A 24,385-nucleotide genomic window follows, 5' to 3' on the forward strand; every position below is an offset into this window, starting at 1 on the left:
GTATTGGTCGGTCGCATGAATGAAACAAAGCGTTAATGATGAATTAATTATGCTAAATCATGTGTTAGGTTCTAAATATCAGAGTAAGAACTCTACAGACACTATGAAAGCTTAAACCAAGTTTATTCACCCCAAAGGATCGAACAGCTGAACAGACAAAGACATATCTCCACCAGTGGTAATATATATACCCCAATTTGAGTGGTCTCCTCTTTAAACGTTACATCTTTATTACTAGGCAGGAAATTATTATACAGGCAATAAACTGTTCCTTCTCCCTTAAGGCGACCTGACCTCTACCCCCTTCCTCACTAATCCACAGCTCTCTCCCCTTATCAGTGCTGCCACGTGATCCTTTTCCCTGCACTCAGCACATTCCAAGCTTAATTGCACCCACCATATACATTCCTCCTACAGATAACCATTAACTTCTGGTGTAAACCCTAGACTATGGCACCGCTCATGTATCTAACATAACTAATGATTAATAATATTTAAAGTTCAGAAATCCGAACCCATCACATGCAAATATAACTTGTCTGTTTATAGCCGTATATAAGACAACTGCTGGGTCTACCCAGGAAGAGCTTCTGACAGACATGTACTATGGTGCATTGAGTTGGTTGGAACCTCTCCAGCCGGCTGACAATTATTCATTTACGACTGACTTTGAGTGTCCCGGTGTAAGAATTTTCCCACTACATTTCTAAAACCAATAAAAGTATCAGATCTCCACAAGTGCATAGGGTGTAGGGGTTCATTTGGGATTGGGCCCAACACTCACTATAACACTTCTGGATTAGAAGATCCAGAGTGAAAGAAGCCCCATCTTCCTAATGCAATGCCAATCAAGTACAAAAGTCACCTTGTGCCTATGTACTGGTATTGCTTAACTACTGCAGTGGCGACCCGTCATTCAGGGCAGAGCCCCACCTGTTTAGCTAAAGTAATAAATAATAATTAAAATTCACTTTATTTTCTTGTTACCTGTTTCACATGTTATTTTGGCATTAATACATGTCACATATCAGTTTGCAAATAGTGCAAAAAATATTGAGTTAATAAAGCTGCATATAAACATGGTCTTTTTTGTTGAGTAAGGCAACTACAAAACGCATGCGTTTCAGCCTACCGCAGTGCTTTTTGACATATCTACAGTAGGTTTGATTGGACTGATCATGTCAATATCATACGTTCAAAATCTTAACTAGCAAGCTAGCAGTCATCTTGAAACAAGTCGACAATCTACTGGCAAATCCTTTTCAAATGAAGAGAAATTATAGATAAAACGTATCAGTGCTCATCGGCCATAAACATTACACAAGTTGGAAATCGCAAATTCAACAATGAGTTGTTACGAAGGAATCATTGGCTAACTGCAAGCATTGCAAAGCAATCACTAACATGCTATTCAGTAGAGTGGATGTGTGGTCCAAGTCTGGGTTTATGGGTCTCTTTTCCAATCTTAAAAGGATAAACATTCAACATTGGCCATGCTGTCATTCAATCATGACTTCTGCCACTTTCAAAACTGGAAACTCGGGACTGGGAAATCTCTTTCTAGAGCTCAGATCTGAAGATCACTAACGTCATGATTCGACCTTGCTTTATTCCAAGTTCCCAGTTGTCTTGAAAGCACCATAAATCCAGAGAATGCCAGACTTTTGACAAAGTTTGACACAATTTGCCCACGAAGGACCGCCACGCCACCTTTCTGTTCAAGTGAGCAGAGTACAATAAGGTGAGTCCAAAAATGTATTGTATACCACTGCATAAATGTAATATGTCATGGAGATAAGTATACTGTAGCTAAGAAAGTAATACTAAGTGTATGTTGTGTAGTAAGCTGTTAGTAGCCCATGTTTCTCACCCTAATAATTTGGTCTATTTACACCTCTTAATTTCGCCTGCAGTTCTGACTTGGTGGTGCACATGTAACCTATAGCCTGTTTTAGAGTAATATAATCAAATATTGTAAGAGCTTTCATGGTCTACTTATATGCCCCCTTTATTTATCCTACGGTTCTGACTTGGTGCACAGGGAGAACACTAAGAACGGCCCATGTTTTGAGTTCTGTCGCTGTACATTTCAAAAGTGCTGCGCAAATAGATTGACTACGTCCATCCTAGCTTGATCATTGTCTTAATCAAAATGGATTGCCTCTTATCCGCTCGTTGTCCCCTTATGCCATAGTTTGTACATCTCAATTGTCAGTAGAAACCACATTTGTTTAAGCAAGTCAGCAATGTTTTTTTTTTTTAAAGGCAGTAAATGTGGCTGAATGAACTGTTTCGCTGCCAAACAAGGCTCCGCTGATAGCCAGGTGTAGCAGTGGTAAGATGTTGGGACTGCTGTATATAGGCCCTAACAGTTTGTGGGCACTGTATGGCACCGTTATAGTCCAATTAAATGTATTGTTTAGTGTTATGTCATTTTTTTTTGCCCCACCAAGATTTACATGCTAAGCTGGCCACTGAATACCTTACCATAAGTACCACAGGATATTGCATGATTGTCAAAACTTAATTACAAAGCACCCCCCCACACAGGTAAAATACAAAGAATACACCATTGAAGTTAACTTCTTGAATGAAATTCAAATTATGAAATCCTTAGATTTACATACTAACAACAGAGTTCACACTTAAAAAAAAATGAAACACTGAATTCTATACAAATCAAGCAGACAGTGTACCCAAGAGCGATAAATAGAAAACTGCCTACAGTTAATAATCTGTGATAAAGCAGACCGACGCGCACCATGCACAGTACTACTTAGGCTACAGTAGCACGCCCACAAAACAACCATAATAGCCTGATCTATAAACCCCAAGCATGAGCCTATGATCTGACATCAGGGCAGATAACTATGATATTAACTGACCTAAACACAACCAGAGTGGGGTTCAATGATATTGAGGAGTTCAGTGGTCCACCGCAATGGTTAATTAACTAAGAGCGAGGATAGGAGGAGTTAGGGGCCGGTCTAAGAGCCACACATCAGGCAGTCGTCACGGTTCTCCAGGGAACACACCATAGCAGCTCTGTTGAGCTCCTTGATCTCCTCTTCGTTCTTAACCGACTGAGACCCTTTCAGCTTCTCCTTGTTCAAGGTGAACTGAATGGGGTTGGCTGCAGGCTTGGTCCTCAGGTAGTACATGCCTGTCTTCAGACCCTGAGAAAAGAGGTTAATGCTTTATCTTGATGAACAGCGGCGTTTGGTTTATATTTAGCACTGCTCTGATCCGAGCCCCCCCCCCCCCATGACACAGGCTCGACACTTAGTCGGACTGCAACGCCTCGAGCAGCCGTTGAGGATAGCCCTGGGCTGGGACCAAGTAGTGTTCTATAGATTTCAATAGTCAAGCAGACTCACCTGCTTCCAGCCGTAGAAGTGCATGCTGGTGAGCTTGCCGTAGTTGGGCTCAGCGATGTGGATGTTGAGAGACTGGCTCTGGTCTATGAAGGCCCCGCGGTCAGCAGCCATCTTCAGAATAGTCTTCTGGGAGATCTCCCACACAGTCTTATACAGCTCCTTCAGGTCATCTGGGATCTCAGCAATGCCCTAAAGACAAGTAACAATGGAATTATAACAGTGACTACTGAAAAGGATAACACTTAAAATCTAACAAAAAGCCACATGACATAACATACAGTCAATAGGGCATAATTGCACTCCAATCATTGATTAGAGCTGTAATGTGATGGGTCCTCACCTGGATGGATCCGTTCTGACCAATCAGCTGGTTTTTCATCTCCTCGTTCCACAGCCCTCGCTCTGTTAGGTCCTTCAACAGGTGGGGGTTCACAATCTGCAGGTGACACAAAACATTAGCACTCACCCACACCCCCCTACTCAAACCCTTCAAGTGTTTGAGTAGGCTGTGTATGTCAGCAGAGGTCTAAGTGTCTGTGGAACCCCCAGAGAGTGATACTGACCTGGAACTCTCCAGAGAGGACTCTGCGGGTGTAGATGTTACTGGTGTAGGGCTCGATGGACTCGTTGTTGCCCAGTATCTGGGCTGTGGAGGCCGTGGGCATGGGGGCCAGCAGCAAACTGTTCCTGACACCATGCCTGGAGAGGGGGGGGGGGTGAAGTGTTGATGAGACAAAGGCTAGGACATAAGTTCACAGAGGGCTTGGTTGGTAATATATGTGTTGAGACTAACTGTAGTTGCATTGGTAAAATGGAGGACAAGGTTGACAACTTACTTGGCAATCTTTTCCTTGAGAAGTTTCCAGTCCCACAGGTCAGTTGGGGTTTTGTCCCACATGTCATACTGAAGGATCTGAGAAAAAATGATAACAGTTTAAGCCCAAGACACCAACCAGAAAGGCCTGAAATTAACAAGTTAGCCAAAACCAGAAATCCTACACACGATATCTAACATCCCAGTTAGGTTATAGCGTGGTGGTACTCACGCCTTTGCTGACGGGGGAGCCTGGGTAGGTTTGGTAGGCACCAAGCTCAGCAGCCAGCTCACAGCTGGACTCCAGGGAAGCGTAGTAGATGGTCTCAAATATCTGAGTGTTGAGCTTCTGGGCCTCAGCACTCTCAAAGGGGAAACGCATCAGAATGAAGGCATCAGCCAGACCCTGGACACCAATACCAATGGGCCTGTGGCGCTTGTTGGAGTTCTCTGCCTGGTTAGAAAGAACAACCGGCATGGGAAATCAGTTACAGGTCAACATGAAGACATAACTTGTAGAATCATCTGTCTTGCTGATCATTATTAGTAGCACTACATTTAATTATAGACCTTACCTCGATCACAGGGTAGTAGTTGATCTCAATGATCTTGTTGAGGTTCCTAACGATGACCTTGGTGACATAGGCCAGCTTGTTGAAGTCAAATGTTTTCTCTGGGGTGACGTACATGTTGAGGGCGATTGACGCCAGGTTACACACTGCCACCTGAGATTGGGAAACAGGAGCCAGATAGATTAGCATCCCACTTTAAAAACAGCTGTTTTGTGTGATCAACATTTATATTTATTTTCAAAATATACAGATCGAAGGATGTCATTTAAAATGTTTTGGGATTAAGTATGGATATTCTCAGAAAGCCATCAGCCTTGGGTGATAGATAGTAGGGATGGGTATTTTACATTTTTGACTGAGTACTCGCATAATTTTTTTCAGAGAACTAGAGCCAAAACAATTTACATAAAATCTACAGTGCATTCGGAAAGTATTCTGACCTTGACATTTTGTTATGTTACTGCCTTACTCTAAATTGGATTCAATATTTCTCATCAACCTACACACAATACCCCATAATGACAAATCAAAAACAGGTTTTAGAAATGTTTGCCAAATTATAAAAATATGACATTTACATAAGTATTCAGACCCTTTACTCAGTACTTTGTTGAAGCACCTTTGGCAGCGATTACAGCCTCAAGTCTTCTTGGGTATGACGCTACAAGCTTGGCACACCTATATTTGGGGAGTTTCTCCCATTTTTCTCTGCAGATCCTCTCAAGCGCTGTTTCAAGAAAAAGCAAGTGCCATTTAAGATTTGATTGAAACCGTAATAGCAACTGATTACATCATGACAGTGGCGGGTGGCATGTAAAAGCCTATAGTTGTACAAAGGCATAGTCTTGTTTTGTTCTTTTACCAGAAAAGACGCTCTTATTTCACGAGCCCTTAGTCAAGACACCCATTTTATATATATATATATATATATATATATATATATATATATATATTTTTTTAAACATGTAATAACAAAATAGAACAGAATATTTTTCCCAAAGAAAAAGCTGCACTTGCGAAGTGATGCGCATCTCGTGCCTGGAACAGTTAGTCTCAAAGAGTGATCATTTGAAATGGGGTTCAATTTGTCTAGTTTTTGGTTACAAACTAAAAATCGGTCTTCTTTCCGATATACATACATTCAATTTAGTTTACTCTGCCGGTTCATTTGAATTTTCAAAATAGATTAACAATTCCACTTTGAACACTGCATGGTCACCTAATCATCCCCAGCTTACAATTGGCTTATTCATCCCCCTCCTCTCCCCTGAAACTATTCCCCAGGTCGTTGCTGTAAATGAGAATATGTTCTCAGTCAACTTACCTGGTAAAATAACGGTAAAATATAAATAAATAAATGGTGATGAATTAAGGCCACATATTTTTGGCAAGTAGGCAAACATGCTGGCAAAACAAAATACACAACACGCACCCTCCATCATATACATACACACATCACCTAGTACCTTTACATGACATTACATTCACTGAAAGATTCCAGCTTTTATTCGCTAAAAATATTCGCTAAAAATGACATGCATACCTATATAACGTAGGTAGATGACATGACGCCACGAAAAATATAGCGCAAATGGGTAGTTGATATTAGAGGTCGACCGATTATGATTTAACGCCGAAACCAATTGGCGGACCAAAAAAAGCCGATACCGATTAATCTGCCGATTTTTATATTTAAGTAGATACATAACACACATAGATACACACACAGTTAACTTCCTTGGGATAGGAGGCAGTATTTTGACGTCTGGATGAAAAGCGTGCCCAAAGTAAACTGCCTGTTACTCAGGCCCAGAAGCTAGGATATGCATATAATTGGTAGATTTGGATAGAAAAGTCTAAAGTTTCTAAAACTGTTAAATTCATGTCTGAGTATAACAGAACTGATATGGCAGGCGAAACCCTGAGGACAAACCACCCCCCCCACCCTCCAAAAACAAATTCAGCCTACCACTGATTTCAATGGCTGTCACTTTTATTATAATGCGAAATCCTCCCAAATTGCAGTTCCTAGGGCTTCCACTAGATGTCAAGTCGTTAGAAAGAGATTCATGCAGGTTTTTTGAAAAATGAGCCAGAAACTGTAGTTTTTCAAGGTGACTCCCATTTTGGCTGTAGTGTTTCCTAGCGCGTGGAAGAGAGCGCGTTCTTTGGTCTTTTTCTCTGGTAAAGACAATAACGATTCTCCATCTTAAATTGTATAGTTTATTTACGTATTAGGGTACCTAAGGTTTGATTATAAACGTTGTTTGACTGGTTTTGGGAAGTTTATTAGTAACGTTAAGGATTCATTTTGATGGAGGGAAACCAGTGGATTATTGACTGAAGCGCGCCAGCTAAACTGAGTTTTTATGGATATAAAGGACTTTATCAAACAAAAGGACCATTTGTGATGTAACTGAGACCTTTTGGAGTGCCAACAGAAGATCAAATGTAAGGCTTTTATTATATCGCTATTTCTGACTTTCGTGTCGTACCTGCCTGGTTGAAATATGTTTTCAATGGTTTTGTATGCGGGGCGCTGTCCTCAGATAATCGCATGGTTTGCTTTCGCCGTAAAGCCTTTCTGAAATCTGACACAGCGGCTGGATTAACAAGAAGTTAAGCTTTATTTTGATGTATTACACTTGTGATTTTATGAAAGTTAAATATTTATAATACTGCAATTTCAATTCCGCGCTCTGCAATTTCACCGGATGTTGTCGAGGTGTCCCGCTAGCGGCACGCCTTCCCAAAGAAAGGCAATGCAACCAAATACTAATTGAGTGTATGTAAACTTCTGAGCCACTGGGAATGTGATGAAAGAAATAAAAGCAGAAATAAATCATTCTCTCTACTATTAATCTGACATTTCACATTCTTAAAATAAAGTGGTGATCCTAACTGACCTAAGACAGGGAATTTTTACTAGGATTAAATGTCAGGAATTGTGAAAAACGTAGTTAAAATGTATTTGGCTAAGGTGTATATAAACTTCCAACTTCAACTGTGTGTGTGTATATATATAAAAATAAATAAAAAGTGATATTTATTTTAATTATATATTTTTTTTAAACTACAAAAAAATTAAATAATGATAAATAGGCAGATTTAGCGCTATCGGCTTTTTTGGGTCATCCAATAAAATCGGTATCGCCGTTGATATATAATAATGACAATTACAACAATACTGAATGAACAATGAACACTTATTTTAAGTTTAAATAGATTTTATGTATTATATTGTCTCAAATAAATGATGAAACATGCTCAATTTGGTTTAAATAATGTAAAAACACAGTGTTGGAGAAGAAAGTAAAAGTGCAACATGTGCCATGTAAAAAAGCTAACGTTTAAGTTCCTTGCTCAGAACATGAGAACATATGAAAGCTGGTGGTTCAATATTCCAAGTTAAGTTTTAGGTTGTAGTAGTTATTATAGGAATTATGACGCGTCGACTATTTCTCTATACCATTTGTATTTTATATACCTTTGACTATTGGATGTTCTAATAGGCACTTTAGTATTGCCAGCCTAATCTCAGAAGTTGATAGGCTTGAAGTCATAAACAGCGCTGTGAAGCAAGCATTGCTAAGAGCTGCTGGCAAACGCAGTAAAATTTGAATGGATGCTTACGAGCCTGCTGCTGTCTACCACCGCTCAGTCAGACTGCTCTATCAAATCATGGACTTAATTATAATAAACACAGAAATGCGAGCCGTTTGGTCATTAATAATGGTAAAATCCGGAAACTATCATTTTGAAAACAAAACGTATATTCTTTCAGTGAAATACAGAACCATTCCGTATTTTACCGAACGGGCGGCAACCCTAAGTCTAAATATTGCTGTTACATTGCACAACCTTCAATGTTGTCATAATTATGTAAAATTCTGGCAAATTAGTTCGCAATGAGCCAGGAGGCCCAAACGGCTGCATATACCCTGACTCTGCGTGCAATGAACTCAAGAGAAGTGACATAATTTCCCTAGTTAATATTGCCTGCTAACATGAATTTCTTTTAACTAAATATGCAGGTTTAAAAAAATATACTTCTGTGTATTGATTTTAAGAAAGGCATTGATGTTTAAGGTTAGGTACATTCGTGTAACGATTGTGCTTTTCTCGCGAAAGTGTTTTGTTAAATCATCCCCCGTTTGGCGAAGTAGGCTGTGATTCTAGGATAAATTAACAGGCACTGCACTGATTATATGCAACGTAGGACAAGCTAGTTAACCTAGTAATATCATCCATGTGTAGTTAACTAGTGATTATGTGAAGATTGATCGTTTTTTTATAAGATAAGTTTAATGCTAGCTAGCAACTTACTTTGGCTCCTTGCGGCACTCGTAACAGGTGGTCAGCCTGCCACACAATTCCCTCGTGGAATGAAATATAAATCGGTGTCCAAAAAATGCAGATTACCGATTATTATGAAAACGTGAAATCGGCCCTAATTAAAATCGGCCAAGATATTGATATTGTGCCATTTCGGACACAGCCTCAGTAGTTCCAACCGTTTAGGTAACCTGTTTCCCTCACCTCATCATGGCTGGTGTACTCTACAATCTCGGTACAGAGGTTACTGGACTTTATGGTTCCCAGGTTCTGATGGTTACTTTTCCTGTTGCAGGCGTCCTTGTAGAGCATGTAGGGGGTGCCCGTCTCAGTCTGGGACTCAATGATGGCGTGCCACACCTGCTGGGCCTTTACCACCCGCTTCACACGACCCTCTTGCTCATACCTGGGGTGAGACAGGACCAGTGAGACAATGCACACAAAGCTGAGACCGGTATGTAGCTGTGTTATACAGGCTCAGGAGCCACAGTCTTACCTGGTATAGAGATTCTCAAACTCCTCCCCCCAGCACTCGTCCAGTCCAGGGCAGTCACCGGGGCACATCAGGGACCAGTCCTGTGGGTACAATACACCATGAGTACTGATATCTTGAAGATACTCATCTAAATAGAACCATTCCATATTACTTTATCACTAAATTCCATATCGGGTTTGAACATTTCAGTTTGTACGCGGATGTTGCTGCATACCTGGTTGCTCTCCACTCTCTTCATAAAGAGGTCAGGGATCCACATGGCGTAGAACAGATCTCTGGCCCTCTGCTCTTCCTTTCCCGTGTTCTTCTTCAGGTCCAAGAAGTCAAACACATCAAAGTGCCACGGCTCCAGGTACATGGCAAACGCACCAGGTCTCTGAGAAGGAGAGGGGAATGAGAGAGGGCGTTAACTGTCTGATGAAGGTACAGTAAACACAGGCCAGAGTCTGAAAGATAGTATGCATGTTCTCAGAGCCATCAGCCTTGGGTGTAGAGGGTGGGTCATCTCTGCGCAGAACGCTAATGCACATCTGTGAGGTCATCCTGTGGCCAGAGTCAATAACACAACCTCTAGCCAATCTCATTTCTTTCTCACCTTGTTGCCTCCCTGGTCCACGTAGCGTGCTGTGTTGTTGTACACTCGGAGCATGGGAACAAGCCCATTGGACTTGCCATTTGTCTGAAAAAAAATATATATGTAAAAAGCCTCAGTCAATGAGAGACTTGCCAAGCGTTACAATGAAAAGGCATTTTTGGTTATTTATAAAAACGCTTTCCCCCACCATGTCGGAGCAATCAATCGTCCACTGTTCTGGATCGTTGGAGTAGACATAGCCATCACTCTCTGCCCCTCATGACACAGGCTCGACACTTACAGTCAGACTGCAACGCCTCAAGGGGCAGTCTTATTTATAAATGCGACCGTGTGATCCTCACCCCAGCGATGTAGCTGCCCGTGGCTCTGATGCAGCTGACTGCCACTCCGATGCCCCCTGCTGATTTTGAGATTAGGGCACACTGCTTCAGGGTGTCGTAGATGCCCTCGATGCTGTCGTCCTTCATGGCCAGCAGGAAACAGCTGAAAATCAACAAGGACAACCCATATAAAACACATCAAGCACTTTTCTGGTTTGCACCTAGAACGGTCAATGTCTATAGTTTCTAAACTCATCAAAAAAAGGTCCTCTCACTGTCAACTGCGTTTACTTTCAGCTAATTTAACATGCGTAAATATTTGAATGAACATAACAGGATTCAACAACTGAGACAAACTGAACAAGTTCCACAGACATTATTCAATTTCTGTTAGTCACATACATGGGGGGGTCAAAATAAAACAGCTGCATTAAGCACTGCAGTGCATCTTCTCCTCATGGACTGCACCAGATTTGCCTGTTCTTGCTGTGAGATGTTACCCCACTCTTCCACCAAGGCACCTGCAAGTTCCCGGACATTTCTGGGGGGAATGGCCCTAGCCCTCACCCTCCGATCCAACAGGTCCCAGACATGCGCAATGGGATTGAGATCCGGGCTCGTCGCTGGCCATGGCAGAACACGGACAATCCGGTCTTGCAAGAAATCATGCATTGTCATGCTGGAGGGTCATGTCAGGATGAGCCTGCAGGAAGGGTACCACATGAGGGAGGAGGTCTTCCCTGTAACGCATAGCGTTGAGATTGCCTGCAATGACAACAAGCTCAGTCCGATGATGCTGAGACACACCGCCCCAGACCATGACGGGACCCTCCACCTCCAAATCGATCCCACTCCAGAGCACAGGCCTTGGTGTTACGCTCATTCCTTCGACGATAAACACGAATCCGACCATCACCCCTGGTGAGACAAAACCGCGACTCGTCAGTGAAGAGCACTTTTTGCCAGTCCTGTCTGGTCCAGCAACAGTGGGTTTGTGACCATAGGTGACGTTGTTGCCGGTGATGTCTGGTGAGGACCTGCCTGACAACAGGCCTACAAGCCCTCAGTCCAGCCGCTCTCAGCCTATTGCGGACAGTCTGAACACTGATGGAGGGATTGTGAGTTCCTGGTGTAACTTGGGCAGTTGTTGCCATCCTGTACCTGTCCCGCAGGTGTGATGTTCAGATGTACCGATGTTGTAACACGTGGTCTGCCACTGTGAGGACGATCAGCTGTCCGTCCTGTCTCCCTGTAGCGCTGTCTTAGGCGTCTCACAGTACGGACATTGCAATTTATTGCCCTGGCCACATCTGCAGTCTTCATGCCTCCTTGCAGCATGCCTAAGGAATGTTCACGCAGATGAGCAGGGACACCGGGCATCTTTCTTTTGGTGTTTTTCAGAAACAGTAGAAAGGCCTCTTTAGTGTTCTAAGTTTTCATAACTGTGACCTTAATTGCCTACCGTCTGTAAGCTTTTAGTGTCTTAACGACCGTTCCACAGGTGCATGTTCATTAATTGTTTATGGTTCATTGAACAAGCATGGGAAACAGTGTTTAAACCCTTTACAATGAAGATCTGTGAAGTTATTTGGATTTTTACAAATTATCTTTGAAAGACAGGGTCCTAAAAAAGGGAAGTTTCTTTTTTTGCTGAGTTTATAACTCAGTAATCATAGCCATTACACTGAGGAATGGCTTATAGTAGGATGGCTGTTAGTAAGCGCTTACCTAGACAGCTGTGGGCGGTTGGTGCCAGCGTTGAAGAGTGTGGGGGAAGCGTGGGTGAACCACTTCTCTGACAGCAGGTTGTAAGTCTCGATGGCAGCATCAATGTCAGTCTTATGAATCCCAACTGCCACCCTCATGAGCATGTGCTGTGGTCGCTCAGCCACTACACAGGAACAGGACAGATCAGCATGACGGATGGAGCTCATCTGAACCACATAAAAAAGCTGCTCCGATAATGTGTGTGTTTGACCAGGTGCCAATGGTGATGAGCCCTAATCCAATGTAGCATATGGTCATGTCATGAAAAGATGTCAATTCTGACAGGGAGGTAATGTATCTATGAGCCAACTCACCTTTCCCGTCAATTTTCAGCAAATAGGACCGCTCAAGTGTCTATGTAGAAAAATACAAATTTGTTTACTCTCCTACCATTGCAGAATTGACTTAAATTGCTATTTCTCATAAACCATGTACTGTAAAAATGACCTTGAATCCAAAGAAGTTGTAGGAGAAGTCCCGGTCAAAGATAATGGCCGAGTTGAGGCGATCCTTGTTTTCTAGGACAATGTCGAGTGTTTCCTTGGCGACCATGGGAGAGTGCAGTTTGTTTAGCGGGTTGACATAGTTGTATAGATCCTCCACCACATCTGCAACAGCATTGACGAAGAAAATAAGATGGTTAAAAATAGATTTTCGGATACACTAGTTTGCAGTGCTGTAGTACGCAAGCCCAGGACTGACGCGAGTTCCGATTTTCATGACTTTTGACTACCATTGGTGAATCGGACTTGCATTTGCACTTGGACTGGATAGGCTACTATGATAAGCAGAATATTAGCAGCACTGGTTACGCAAAGCAGCGAGGGTTGTTCTCTAGCTAGTAATGGGACTGATGCGCAACACCGGCACACGCAGCCCATATCAGAAGGTGAGCCGCGACAACGCAAGCGATGAGTGTGGGCAGACAGGCTCCACTCCGTCACCAATCGTAGGCTAGACATCACGCAAGCAACTCGCGTCTCCGTAACCACCAGCCTACCATTTAGCAATGCCTAGTTCATACTATTGTTTTACGTTTCATAAAGCAGTTGGTTTCTTGAGTTTAAAAGTAAAACCGTCTCTTCCCATGGGTATTGAAAAGTAGGCCATCTTTGAATGTGGCGTCTCTCTACCCTCCCACTTTCCCATGTCTCCCTTTAGTTTTCACTCTGGAATAAACATAAAAATAAAAAAAATATTAGTGGGCCATCACAATGAAAGTAGCTGAGCACCTGTTACAATTATTGCAAATAATAATCTGAACAATCTGACAGGAGAAATAGCCAACTCAGTCTAGAGAACATTCATCCCGTCAAAACACCTGTACAAATTTGACAACTATTGAACATTATATTAAAATATATGCATGTGAGAATGTGTATTAAGGACTTTTTTTCCATATACTATTGCATATTTCAGGCAATTATGACCATAGTGCAACAGAAGGAAATGCTCACATGAAAAATCATCCCGCCACTAGTTGTTGAGAGAGATTTCTGCCAAATCAATACAGGCGCAAATCTAGCAACAGATGAGCATCGAGCCAGCAAACAAGCAAGCAAAAAAAATAAGAAAACAGCAGTAGGCCTAACCAAAATACCAAATGTCTAAAGAACATAAAGTTGTTAAACCAATATTAATGTGGTATACTTTGTTAGACCCAGTGACTCAGACTTGAGCACTTGGACCAGGACTTGAGCACTAGACCTGACTTCAGCCATAGGGACTCTTAGGTGCTTCAAGCAACGCGGGTGTATTTACAGTGCATTCGGGAAAGTATTCAGACAACTTGACTTTTTCCAAATGTTGTTACATTACAGTCTTATTCTAAAATGAATGAAATAATTTCCCCCCTTCAAATCTACACACAATACCCCACAAGGACAAAAAAACAACTCAAAATTAGATTTTTTAAATCACATTTACATAAGTATTCAGACCGTTTACTCAGTACATTGTTGAAGCACCTTTTTTAGTGATTACAGCCGAGTACGACGCTACAAGCTTGGCACACCTGTTTTTGGGGAGTTTCTCCCATTCTTCTCTGCAGATCCTCAAGCTCTGTCAGGTTGGATGGAGAATGTCGCTGCAGTTATTTTCATCTCTCCAGAGATGTTCAAACAGGTTCAAGTCCGGAAACTTGCTGGGCCACTCAAGGACATTGAGACTTGTCCCGAAGCCACTCCTGCATTGTCTTGGTTATGTGCTTAGGGTGGTTGTCCTATTGGAAGGTGAACCTTAACCCCAGTCTTGGTTTCTCATGGTCTGAGAGTCCTTTACATGCCTTTCAGCAAACTCCAAGCGGGCTGTCATGAGCCTTTGACTGAAGAGTTGCTTCAGTCTGGCCACTACCATAAAGGCCTAATTGGTGGAGTCCTTCTGGAAGGTTCTCCCATCTCCAGAGGAACTCTGGAGCTCTGTCAGAGTGACCATCAGGTTCTTGGTCACCTCCCTGACCAATGCCCTTCTCCCCCGATTGCTCAGTTTGGCCAGCTCCAGGAAGAGTCTTGGTGGTTCCAAACTTCTTCCATGTAAGAATGTGGCCAATGTGTTCTTGGGGACCTCCAATGCTGCAGAAATATTTTGGTACCCTTCCCCAGATCTGTGCCTCAACACAATCCAGTCTTGGAGCTCTACAGACAATTGCTTCAACCTCATGGCTTGGTTTTTGCTCTGACATGCACTGTCAACTGTGGGACCTTATATAGACAAGTGTATGCCTTTCCAAATCATGTCAAATCAATTGAACTTACCACAGGTTGTAGAAACATCAAGGGTGATCAATGGAAACAGGATGCACCTGAGCTCAATTTCGAGTCTCATACTGTAGCAAAGTGTGTGAATACTTATTTACATAAGGGTTACGGGGTTTTTTTAAGCAAAAAAATCCTGATAACCTGTTTTCACTGTCATTATGGGGTATTGTTTGTAGATCGATAAGGGTAAAAAAAGTATTCATTCAAGGCTGTAACAAAAACATTTGGAAAAAGTCAAGGGGTCTGAATACTTTCTGAATGCACTGTACATACACTAGCATTGGTTTCAATTGTATTGGGTTTCACAAAAACAGTCAGTGGGAAGCCAGAAATTAAATACAATTCCATTTCAATTGCGCCGGTGGGCAGGATTGTTGATCAATATGGTGCAGAGAATTTGAGTCAATATCTAAAGGAGCGTATTATTAAACCGACTTTCCAAGCATGGGTCTGGTATAGACCATCTTCCCCTCTGCTTACCTCCTGTCAAAATAAAAGTCAATTTGTGAACAGAAAACGAGTACCTGGTCAGAGCTTTTTTCCCCCTTCTTCCATGAAATAAGCAGCGATACACCCAGGACACGCCCATGGCTTAGACATTACTTTTACACACCATATTTTTCAATAACCAAAGTGGGATTGTCAGCTCACTGGCAAGTTGGACATCTATGCCAGTGAATCTGGTGGCTTAAATAGGCTACTTTGACCGAGCCTGATAACTGAGCAGTATGCATACATTTTAGAACAAAGGTCAGAAGAATTACAGTTTGAGAGAAAGCAAGTGCGAGAGAGACTTACCGCTGAAAACCTTCTTGGTCTCCTTGTGCAGGTTGGAGACAGCGATGCGGGCAGCCAGGATGGCATAGTCGGGGTGTTTGGTGGTGAGTGTGGCAGCGATCTCTGCAGCCAGCGTGTCCAGCTCCACTGTTGTGACCCCATTGTACAGACCTTGGATGACCTTCATAGTGATCTGGGTCTAAAAGGTGTAACAGGCAGAGTACAGGATTATGGTGCACACAGAAAACACTACAAGTGACAAACAATAGAAATACATTGAATATAAAATGTCAACTTACTGGATCGACAAAGTCAGAGTTGAGTCCATAGCACAGCTTCTGGATGCGGGAGGTGATCTTGTCAAACATGACACGCTCTTGGCGCCCATCTGAAAATTATGTGAAGACTGAAATGTTAGTCAGAAATCACTTCAATAACATGAATGTGTGCCATGGAAAAAGAACATTGAAGTGAATGTCAGTCATATTTCCCCAAAGCTTTAAAACTAGTGACTAGTATCTATGCAGAACAAAAATATAAAAACGCAACATGCAACAATTTCAAAGATTTTACTGGGATATTGTTCATAAGGAAAATCAGTCAATTGAAATAATTTCATTAGGCCCTAATCTATGGATTTCACATGACTGGGAATACAAATATGCATTCGTAGGTCAAATACCTTAAAGTCAAAAAAGTAAGGGCATGGATCAGAAAACCAGTCGGTTTCTGGTGTGACCACCATTTGCCTCATGCAGCGCGATATCTCCTTTGCATAGAGTGGACCGGGCTGTTGATTGTGATCTGTGGAATGTTGTCCCACTTCTCTTCAATGGCTGTGCGAAGCTGCTAGACATTGGCAGGAACTGGAACACGCTGCCGTACGCGTCAATCCAGAGCATCCAAACATGCTCAATAGGTGACATGTCTGGTGAGTATGCAGACCATGGAAGAACAGTTACTTTCAGCCTCCAGGGATTGTGTACAAAACCTTGCGACATGGGGCTGTGCATTATCATGCTGAAACATGGTGATGGTGCCGATGAATGGCAAGAAAATGGGCCTCAGGATCTCGTCACGGTATCTCTGTGCATTCAAATTGCCATTGATAAAATGCAATTGTGTTTGTTGTCAGTAGCTTATGCCTGCCCATACCATAACCCCACCATGGGGCACCTTGTTCACAACGTTGACGCCAGCAAACCGCTCACCCACACACCATACACATTGTCTGCGGTTGTGAGGCCTGTTGGACGTACTGTCAAATCCTTTAAAATGACGTTAAAGGTGGCTTATGGTAGAGAAGTGAACATTCAATTCTCTGGCAACAACTCTGGTGGACATTCCTGCAGTCAGCATGCCAATTGCACACTTCTGCAAAACTAATAGGGATGGTAACAAATTTGTGCACAAAATTTGAGATAACATTTTTTTTGTGCATATGTACATTTTCTGGAACCTTTTATTATAACACTTTACATGTTGCGTTTATGTTTGTTCAGCCAGCTAACGTCCTGTTTCGTAAACCAGAAAGCTGTTTTGGGGAAAAGTAACAAAATTGAAATACTTGAAAATGTTAGTTATCACTTCCAATCAAATTACCTATGTAGAGGTTAGCTAAACAAAAAGTTAACAATTGGGCGCCAAGTTTGACAAAGACTGAACATTCCTGTCTTGATCTAGTTAACGCGTTCAGTCACATTAACAGTTTGATTTCTGAATTGGTGGGGGAAGACACCTAAGCAACTAAGTTAGCTACGTGGTCTTCAAAAATTATTTTCAATTAATACTGACATGTGTTACCTACTGTTAGCTATAATATAACACATGTAAAGTTGTTGGCTAACTAACCTTAGCTAGCTAGGTTAGCATTATAGCTATGCAGAAAGCTAGATTAGCCAACCAGCTGACAGTAGCTAGCAACCTAACTAGGCGAAGACATTCAACGTGGTTAATTTGAAAGTATATACTAACTACAGTAAAATACTCAAGCTTGTTTGTACGAAGAAACATGAGCTCAACACACAGACAAATGACAAGTACAGTAACTTGCTATCATTCCTACTATAAAGGACCTACCTCGCTTTATCACATGCATGTTGACAAGGGTTGTTTTCTTTCCAGAGAAAGTGCGAAATATAAGAATAACACTAATACTGTATATAGCTTAGAACGTGGCGGTACAATGACACAGTATTTCACGCTAGCAACCGCCACTGACTTCACATAGAGGATAAAGCGCGAATAACTGAACCAACCCGCCACAAACTCTTTTGCTTCAAATTTGTAGCCAATCAGAGGAAGCGGAAGAGGAAGACCGAGGCCACAGAACAATGGTTGGTTATAAACGTCTTTGGAGAGGCCCAACTCGGCGGAAAAGCTGTCTCCCTCCAGAAAATGGTTTTTTTTTCGTCCACCAAGCAAGGAGCTGTTGTATGGAGGTCAATGAGAGTGTCGAATTTGTTCAACCAAAAAATGAATGGCTTATTTTCTACGTGATGTTTATTTGATCAAAAATAACTTTCGTGATGCTTTTAAATTGTTTCGAGTGTACTGATATAAGTAGAACACGTGACATTCTGCAGTATATTCATGGCATGAGACTAGTAGGATAGGATCTCTCCATGGAATACAGACGGTTTACAATAATGAGATGTATCCACCAATCCAAATAAATTATAGGCGGGCGCTAGACAGCCCACCGTGCCGTTTTGTGGACGACTCCCATTCGTATCTTGTCAGTTTATCCATAATATTTGTTTAAACAATTACAGCGGCTTGTTCTCGTTAGTTTCCGTGTTCCAGTCAGCTGTCACCATAAACAAAATCTGGCGGGATATTTGGAAACGTAGGCTAGGTCATTTGCTTTGTGGGTTGTTTGGCTTTGTTTAGCAAACACTGAATAAGACTACATCATCAACCTACTCTTTACAATACTGACTGATCAAATAAGGATGATGAATGCTCAGAGACATTTCTTAAAGGACATCTTACAGTAAGAGGACCATACAAATATTTTAATAAGTTAAATTCTTGAACAGCATACTGGTATTCACCTTTGCACAAGTGTGCTTTAAAATGTTTCCCAGCAAATACATGAATTGTTAGATTCTTTGTTATTCTATCTAAAAATGGGTATATTACGATAGACAATGTGGTTATGGTGAATAAAAAAACTCAAAGTGACTGCATTGCTCCTCCTTGTTTTGACAAAATGAACAGTTTATTAAAAATGGCACAGTCAGTCCATATGCAAAAGAAAGATAGGCTATAGCATCCTCTGCTGTATGTTTCAATACCCTGTTTGTATAGAAGCCTGGCTTGTCAGAGACCCTTTGAAATAAAACATTATATCCACACTATAAATTGGGAACAGTGTAATTTTATGATGAAGGTACAATACAAGTTTATAATATAAAGTACTATTATAAATATATTATAACCTTCATAAGCATATCTTCCACAATGGCTCCCCATCTCTTCCTGTCCTGGGCTATTTGGATTAGGTGAGTCTTATCTGGTCATGAGCTCAGGCTCAAAAGTTTGCTGCTAGGTCATTCTTGGGCTTTTCATCTTCATCAGCTGGCTGTCCCCAACAGAGGTTACAGACTCGTAGCGGATGGGTTAAGACAGGCATCATCAACAAGATTCAGTTGCGGGCCAATTTTTTCTTCAGCAGATGGTCGGAGGGCAGAACATAATTACAAATCATATAACCGCAAGAATCCCAAATAGATATACAGTGCATTCGGAAAGTTTTCAGACCCCTTGACTTTTTCCACATTTTGTTTCGTAACAGCCTTATTCTAAAATGTATTAGTTTTTCCCATCAAACTACACACTATACCCCATAATTACAAAGCAAAAAACGATATATATATATATATATAATTTTTTAAAACATTTTTGCTGAAATATCACATTTACATAAGTATTCAGACCCTTTACTCGGTACTTTGTTGATGACCTTTGGCAGCGATTACAGCCGAGTACGACGCTACAAGCTTGGCACACCTGTATTTGGGGAGTTTCTCCCATTCTTCTCTGCAGATCCTCTCAAGCTTTGTCAGGTTGAATGGGGAGCGTCGCTGCACAGCTATTTTCAGGTCTCTCCAGAGATGTTCGATCGGGTTCAAGTCTGGGCTCTGGCTGGTCCACTCAAGGACAATCAGACTTGTCCCGAAGTCACAGATATCGGGTGCACCTACCGTAAAGGTGAGTCTGTACAAAGAGGGCGTGTTTATTTATTTATTTATATAATTATTTATTTTTTATCTTTGTTTATTAATGACTGCACCTGCGCTCTAGCTTGGCTGACTTTAGCAAGACTACCTGCGCTCTGCGCTCAACTGTAATTTTCCGGTCATTAACAAAAGTGCCCATTTCAATCATCATTGACAAAAATATCCAAACCACATAGATTTCTATGGAACTTTCATCTGAGCAATGTATCGAAGATATATTTATTTCAAAGACATATTCAACGTTTTATGCTCTCATTTGTTAGTTTTGCATAACATATTATAGCCCATTTTATATCAACTACCTGTAGGGCAGTGGCGGTTCTAGACCATTTCAACTGGGGGGGCCAAGCTGGGGCCAGTTGTACTGTTAGAGGTGCCAGTTACATTAGACGTTATTGTTGTCATATCGTTTTCTTCACTGCATTGCAGGCATTAGCAGGCAAAATACCATGTTCTGCGTTGCCACTGTCTAATAATGGATGTAAAAGAAGAATGATAGCAAAAATTTGTTATGTAAAAATTATTTCATACTCCACATTTAGGGGGGGCCACAAGGGTTCCAAAATTGTTGTCACAGGGGCACTGCCCCCCCCTCCCCCCTCGACAATTTGTTAAGATCTGAAGCCATTCTTGTGATTATTGTGATTTTGCTATTGTAAATGTTTGTAGGCTTATGTAGCCAAATTGGTTATGTGATTGTACGCTATCCATTTGTGTTTTTTGAATGCTATTCTAATATGAAAATTAACCAATGATATCAGGCCACACCCAGCCATGATTACAGACACCTGTTTGTCTTTTGACACTATATAAATGAGTCATCCCGCAGTGTTTGTCATTCTACCCTGATGAAGACAGCTTGTCTATCGAAACTGTGGACATAAATATTTTTTTGCATCTGAGCTCCTAGAGAGTGTGGCTCTCCTTTATTTTTTAAAAAGTGTTCCACTCCGCTAGCCAGCACCTCGCTATATAAGTGTGCGTTTCTTTCGCCTCTAGATTATTCTGTTACCCAGTAAACAGCACCCTACCGACAAAAAGCTATACAATGATGCCGAATGATAATTATTTTCCTGACACTGGTCAAAGACCTAAACAAGATTACTTTGAATATAGCCAAAGGGAACGTGATAAGATAATTGTATCGGAGTTCCTTTTTGACATGCCGGGGGTAATTCTGACCTCTCGAAAGAACTATTACATTTATCTACGCGCCAGACGAGAATGTATCTACATATTGTAATGACCCGGCTGGGTCATAAAAGGAAAAGAGACGGACTCCAGGTGTGCAGGTCAGAACACAGGTTTATTCCTAAACTGGGCTATTGTTGTGGCCACAGCCCACGCCGCTAAATACCGAACGTACACAATTACACCATGTCGGGTTAAGGGTCACCCCCATAAGAACAGATCAAGGCCCGAACAGAAAAGAGAGAGAGAGATGAGACAGCAATCCCTATTTATGCATTTCCAAATCCCGCGGGATTACCCATCATACCCCCCACCCTTTCCCTCTGTCCTGACACATTCAACCCCTGCTAGTAGCCATGAGAACCATAACACACCCACGAACACAGAACACAATACCGGGTCGTTACATAGCCCCCCCCTTTCTAAACCCTAGCCCCTAGGGTTACACAACAAAATCCTTAAAACGACCCGGAGGTCGCATCAGTCTCTTGGGCCTCCCCGTGGCTCTCCCCGGTGAACCCCCAGAACACTCATCTGCCCCAATGTCATTTCCAGCGCCCTCTGAAGAAGCAGCCCCCATCCCAGGCTCAGGTTGCGCTAGAGTCTCCTCATTAGACTGTTCCCGTGGGCTCACATCAGAGACCTCACTCCCATTTCCTACCGTTTTCCTCCCTCTGTAGGGTGCCAATCGGTCCCGGTGGACCACCACCTTCCTGCTCCGTGGGGGGACCTCCACCCGGTACGTCACCTCCCCCACTCTCTCTATCACCAGACACGGCCCCACCCATGCACTGTCCAGCTTTGGGCACCGCCCCTTCTTGCGCGTGGGGTTGTGAAGCCACACACATTCTCCCGCTCCAAAGTGCCTCCCCCTAGCGCGCGAGTCGTAGTGGCGCTTTTGGCGGACCCCTGCGTTCTCGAGTTGCTCTCTTGCGAAGGTGTGAGCCGCTTCTAACCGGTTCTGCAGACGACACACATAGTTCGGGCCAGGCAAAACCCCGTCGTCATTATCAGGAGGGTGACCAAACGTCAGTTCGGCTGGGGTGCGCAACTCACGACCTAACATTAGTAGCGCTGGGGAGCACGCAGTCGATTCTTGAACAGCCGACCTACATGCCATAAGAATAAACGGTAAGTGGGTGTCCCAATCTCTCTGGTGTTTTGAGGTAACGATGGCCAGCTGCTGTGCTAACGTTCTGTTAAATCTTTCCACCAGCCCATCACTCTGGGGGTGAAGTGGCGTAGTGCGCGTCTTCTCCGCGCCTAACCGTCTACACAACTCTGAGAACACCCGTGACTCGAAGTTTCTCCCCTGGTCGCTGTGAATAGACTGTGGCACCCCAAACCGACTGATTATTCCCCCCACCAACGCATCAGCTACTGTCGCTGCCTCCTGGTCTGGGAGAGCGTAAGCCTCCGGCCACTTGGTGAAGTAGTCCATAGCGGTTAGAATCCACCTGTTACCGCTGTCTGTGGTTGGAAACGGCCCCACTATGTCTACCCCCAGTCTCTCCATGGGCTCCCCTACTGGGAATTGTTGTAGGAGGGCGTGTGACTGACCTGGAGGTCCTTTTTTAGCAGCACACTCGTCGCACTGCCTACAAAAGTCCTCAACATCCCTCCTGTGCCTGGCCCAATAGAAGCCTTTACGCACGCGCTTTAACGTTTTGGAGACCCCAAAATGCCCTGCGCCAACTCCCCCGTGAAGCTGCTGTAACACGCTCCCCTGCAGCCTTTTGGGCACCACTACCTGCCACGTAATTTCTCCAGTCGCTGGCTTTTTCCACCCCCTCTGGAGCACTCCCTCAGCCACTCTAAGGACTGTGAATTTAGCCCACAGCCCCTTGGTGACTGGTGATAGAGGGGCTACTTCCCCCCACGGCGGTCGTCTTCGCTCTTCCACCCACCGCAGCACAGGACGCAGCTCTGCGTCCTCCTCCTGGCGACGCCTCCACTCCCCAACGTCCACAGCCTCAAGCTCCCGGCACTCTGTCACCCTCAGCTGACTCACCGTGGCGGTGACTCCCTCCTCCCTGCACAGTTCTCTCTCTCGCTCCACCCGTTTGGCGCAGTACCCACAGCCATGCTCAGCACACGGGCGGCGGGACAAGGCGTCTGCATTGCTGTGGCGAAGGCCGGCTCTGTGCTCCACCTGGAAGTCGTAGGGTTGCAGCTCCTCCAGCCAGCGGGCAATCTGACCCTCTGGCTCCTTGAAGGAGAGAAGCCACTGCAGGGCGGAGTGATCCGTCCGGACCACAAACGGCAGGCCCCCCAGGTAGTACTTGAAATGGCGTACTGCTGCCACGACAGCCAAAAGCTCTCTCCTTGTCACGCAGTAGCGTTTCTCTGCCTTATCAAAAGTTCTGCTGTAATAAGCTACTACGTGTTCCCCATCAGGACCACGCTGAGCCAGTACAGCCCCCAAACCCTCATTGCTTGCGTCGGTGTCCAGGATGAACGGACGGTTCGGGTCTGGTGAGGCCAGGACAGGAGCCTCCATCAGGGCACGTTTGAGGGCCTCAAACGCCCGCTGGTGCTCTTCGGTCCACTGAAAAACAGTGTCCTCCTTGAGAAGGTGGTTCAAAGGAGCCGCTACCCCCGCAAACCCCTTCACAAACCTACGATAGTAGGATGCCAGCCCCAGGAAGCTCTTAACCTCTTTTTTTCCCCCTGGAACTGGCCACCCCCTCACAGCCTCTACTTTGTCTGGCATCGTGCTGATGCCCTCACCACCCAGCTGATGCCCCAGGAACGCCACCTCCCTTTGCATGAAATGGCACTTTCCCGGATGTAATTTTAGCCCTGCCCCCGAGATCCTCTCCAACACTCGCCTAATTGCCCCCAGTGCCCCCTCAAACGATGTGCCGTGCACCAATATGTCGTATAGGTACACAACACACTCGTCTCTCGGAACCCCCGCCAGCACTCTGTCCATGAGCCTCTCAAAGGTGGCAGGAGCATTACAGAGCCCGAAGCACAGCACCTTGAACTGCCAATGGCCCCTATCTGTGGAGAAGGCCGTTTTTTCACGTGCCCCTGGCGAGAGGGGCACCTGCCAGTAGCCACTGCGCAGATCAAGGGAGGAGAACCACGAGGACCCTCTCACGTGGTCTAGCGACTCATCAATCCTCGGTAGGGGAT

The 24,385-nt window shown here is 43.6% G+C and overlaps 1 protein-coding gene, 1 non-coding gene and 1 pseudogene across 2 annotated transcripts; all 3 read right to left on the reverse strand.

Annotated features, from left to right (window-relative positions):
* Positions 1 to 2,433: 2,433 nt before the first annotated feature.
* On the reverse strand, positions 2,434 to 18,078 carry LOC115148980 (ribonucleoside-diphosphate reductase large subunit). The gene is made up of 18 exons (XM_029691361.1): positions 17,889 to 18,078; positions 16,109 to 16,197; positions 15,831 to 16,008; positions 12,724 to 12,884; positions 12,591 to 12,630; positions 12,238 to 12,400; positions 10,531 to 10,672; positions 10,190 to 10,273; positions 9,809 to 9,970; positions 9,595 to 9,674; positions 9,303 to 9,504; positions 4,767 to 4,916; positions 4,424 to 4,645; positions 4,214 to 4,290; positions 3,941 to 4,076; positions 3,718 to 3,813; positions 3,378 to 3,566; positions 2,434 to 3,176 (listed from the first exon to the last, which is right to left on the reverse strand). The coding sequence occupies exons 1-18, from the start codon at positions 17,905 to 17,907 to the stop codon at positions 2,988 to 2,990; spliced, it is 2,379 nt and encodes a 792-aa protein (XP_029547221.1). The 5' UTR covers positions 17,908 to 18,078; the 3' UTR covers positions 2,434 to 2,987.
* On the reverse strand, positions 10,067 to 10,144 carry LOC115149706 (small nucleolar RNA SNORD83). The gene has a single exon (XR_003866958.1). It is a non-coding gene; the product is annotated as a small nucleolar RNA SNORD83 (small nucleolar RNA).
* On the reverse strand, positions 10,377 to 10,498 carry LOC115149714 (uncharacterized; annotated as a pseudogene).
* Positions 18,079 to 24,385: the final 6,307 nt, after the last annotated feature.

Source organism: Salmo trutta, chromosome 15 (assembly GCF_901001165.1).
Source record: "Salmo trutta chromosome 15, fSalTru1.1, whole genome shotgun sequence".
Classification (NCBI taxonomy): domain Eukaryota; kingdom Metazoa; phylum Chordata; class Actinopteri; order Salmoniformes; family Salmonidae; genus Salmo; species Salmo trutta.

Coding starts and splice junctions, on each gene's coding strand:
- LOC115148980 (XM_029691361.1), bottom strand. Junction 4,646..4,766: donor ACTACTACCCTGTGATCGAG/GTAAGGTCTATA, acceptor CTTTCTAACCAG/GCAGAGAACTCCAACAAGCG. Junction 3,814..3,940: donor TCCTCTCTGGAGAGTTCCAG/GTCAGTATCACT, acceptor TGTCACCTGCAG/ATTGTGAACCCCCACCTGTT.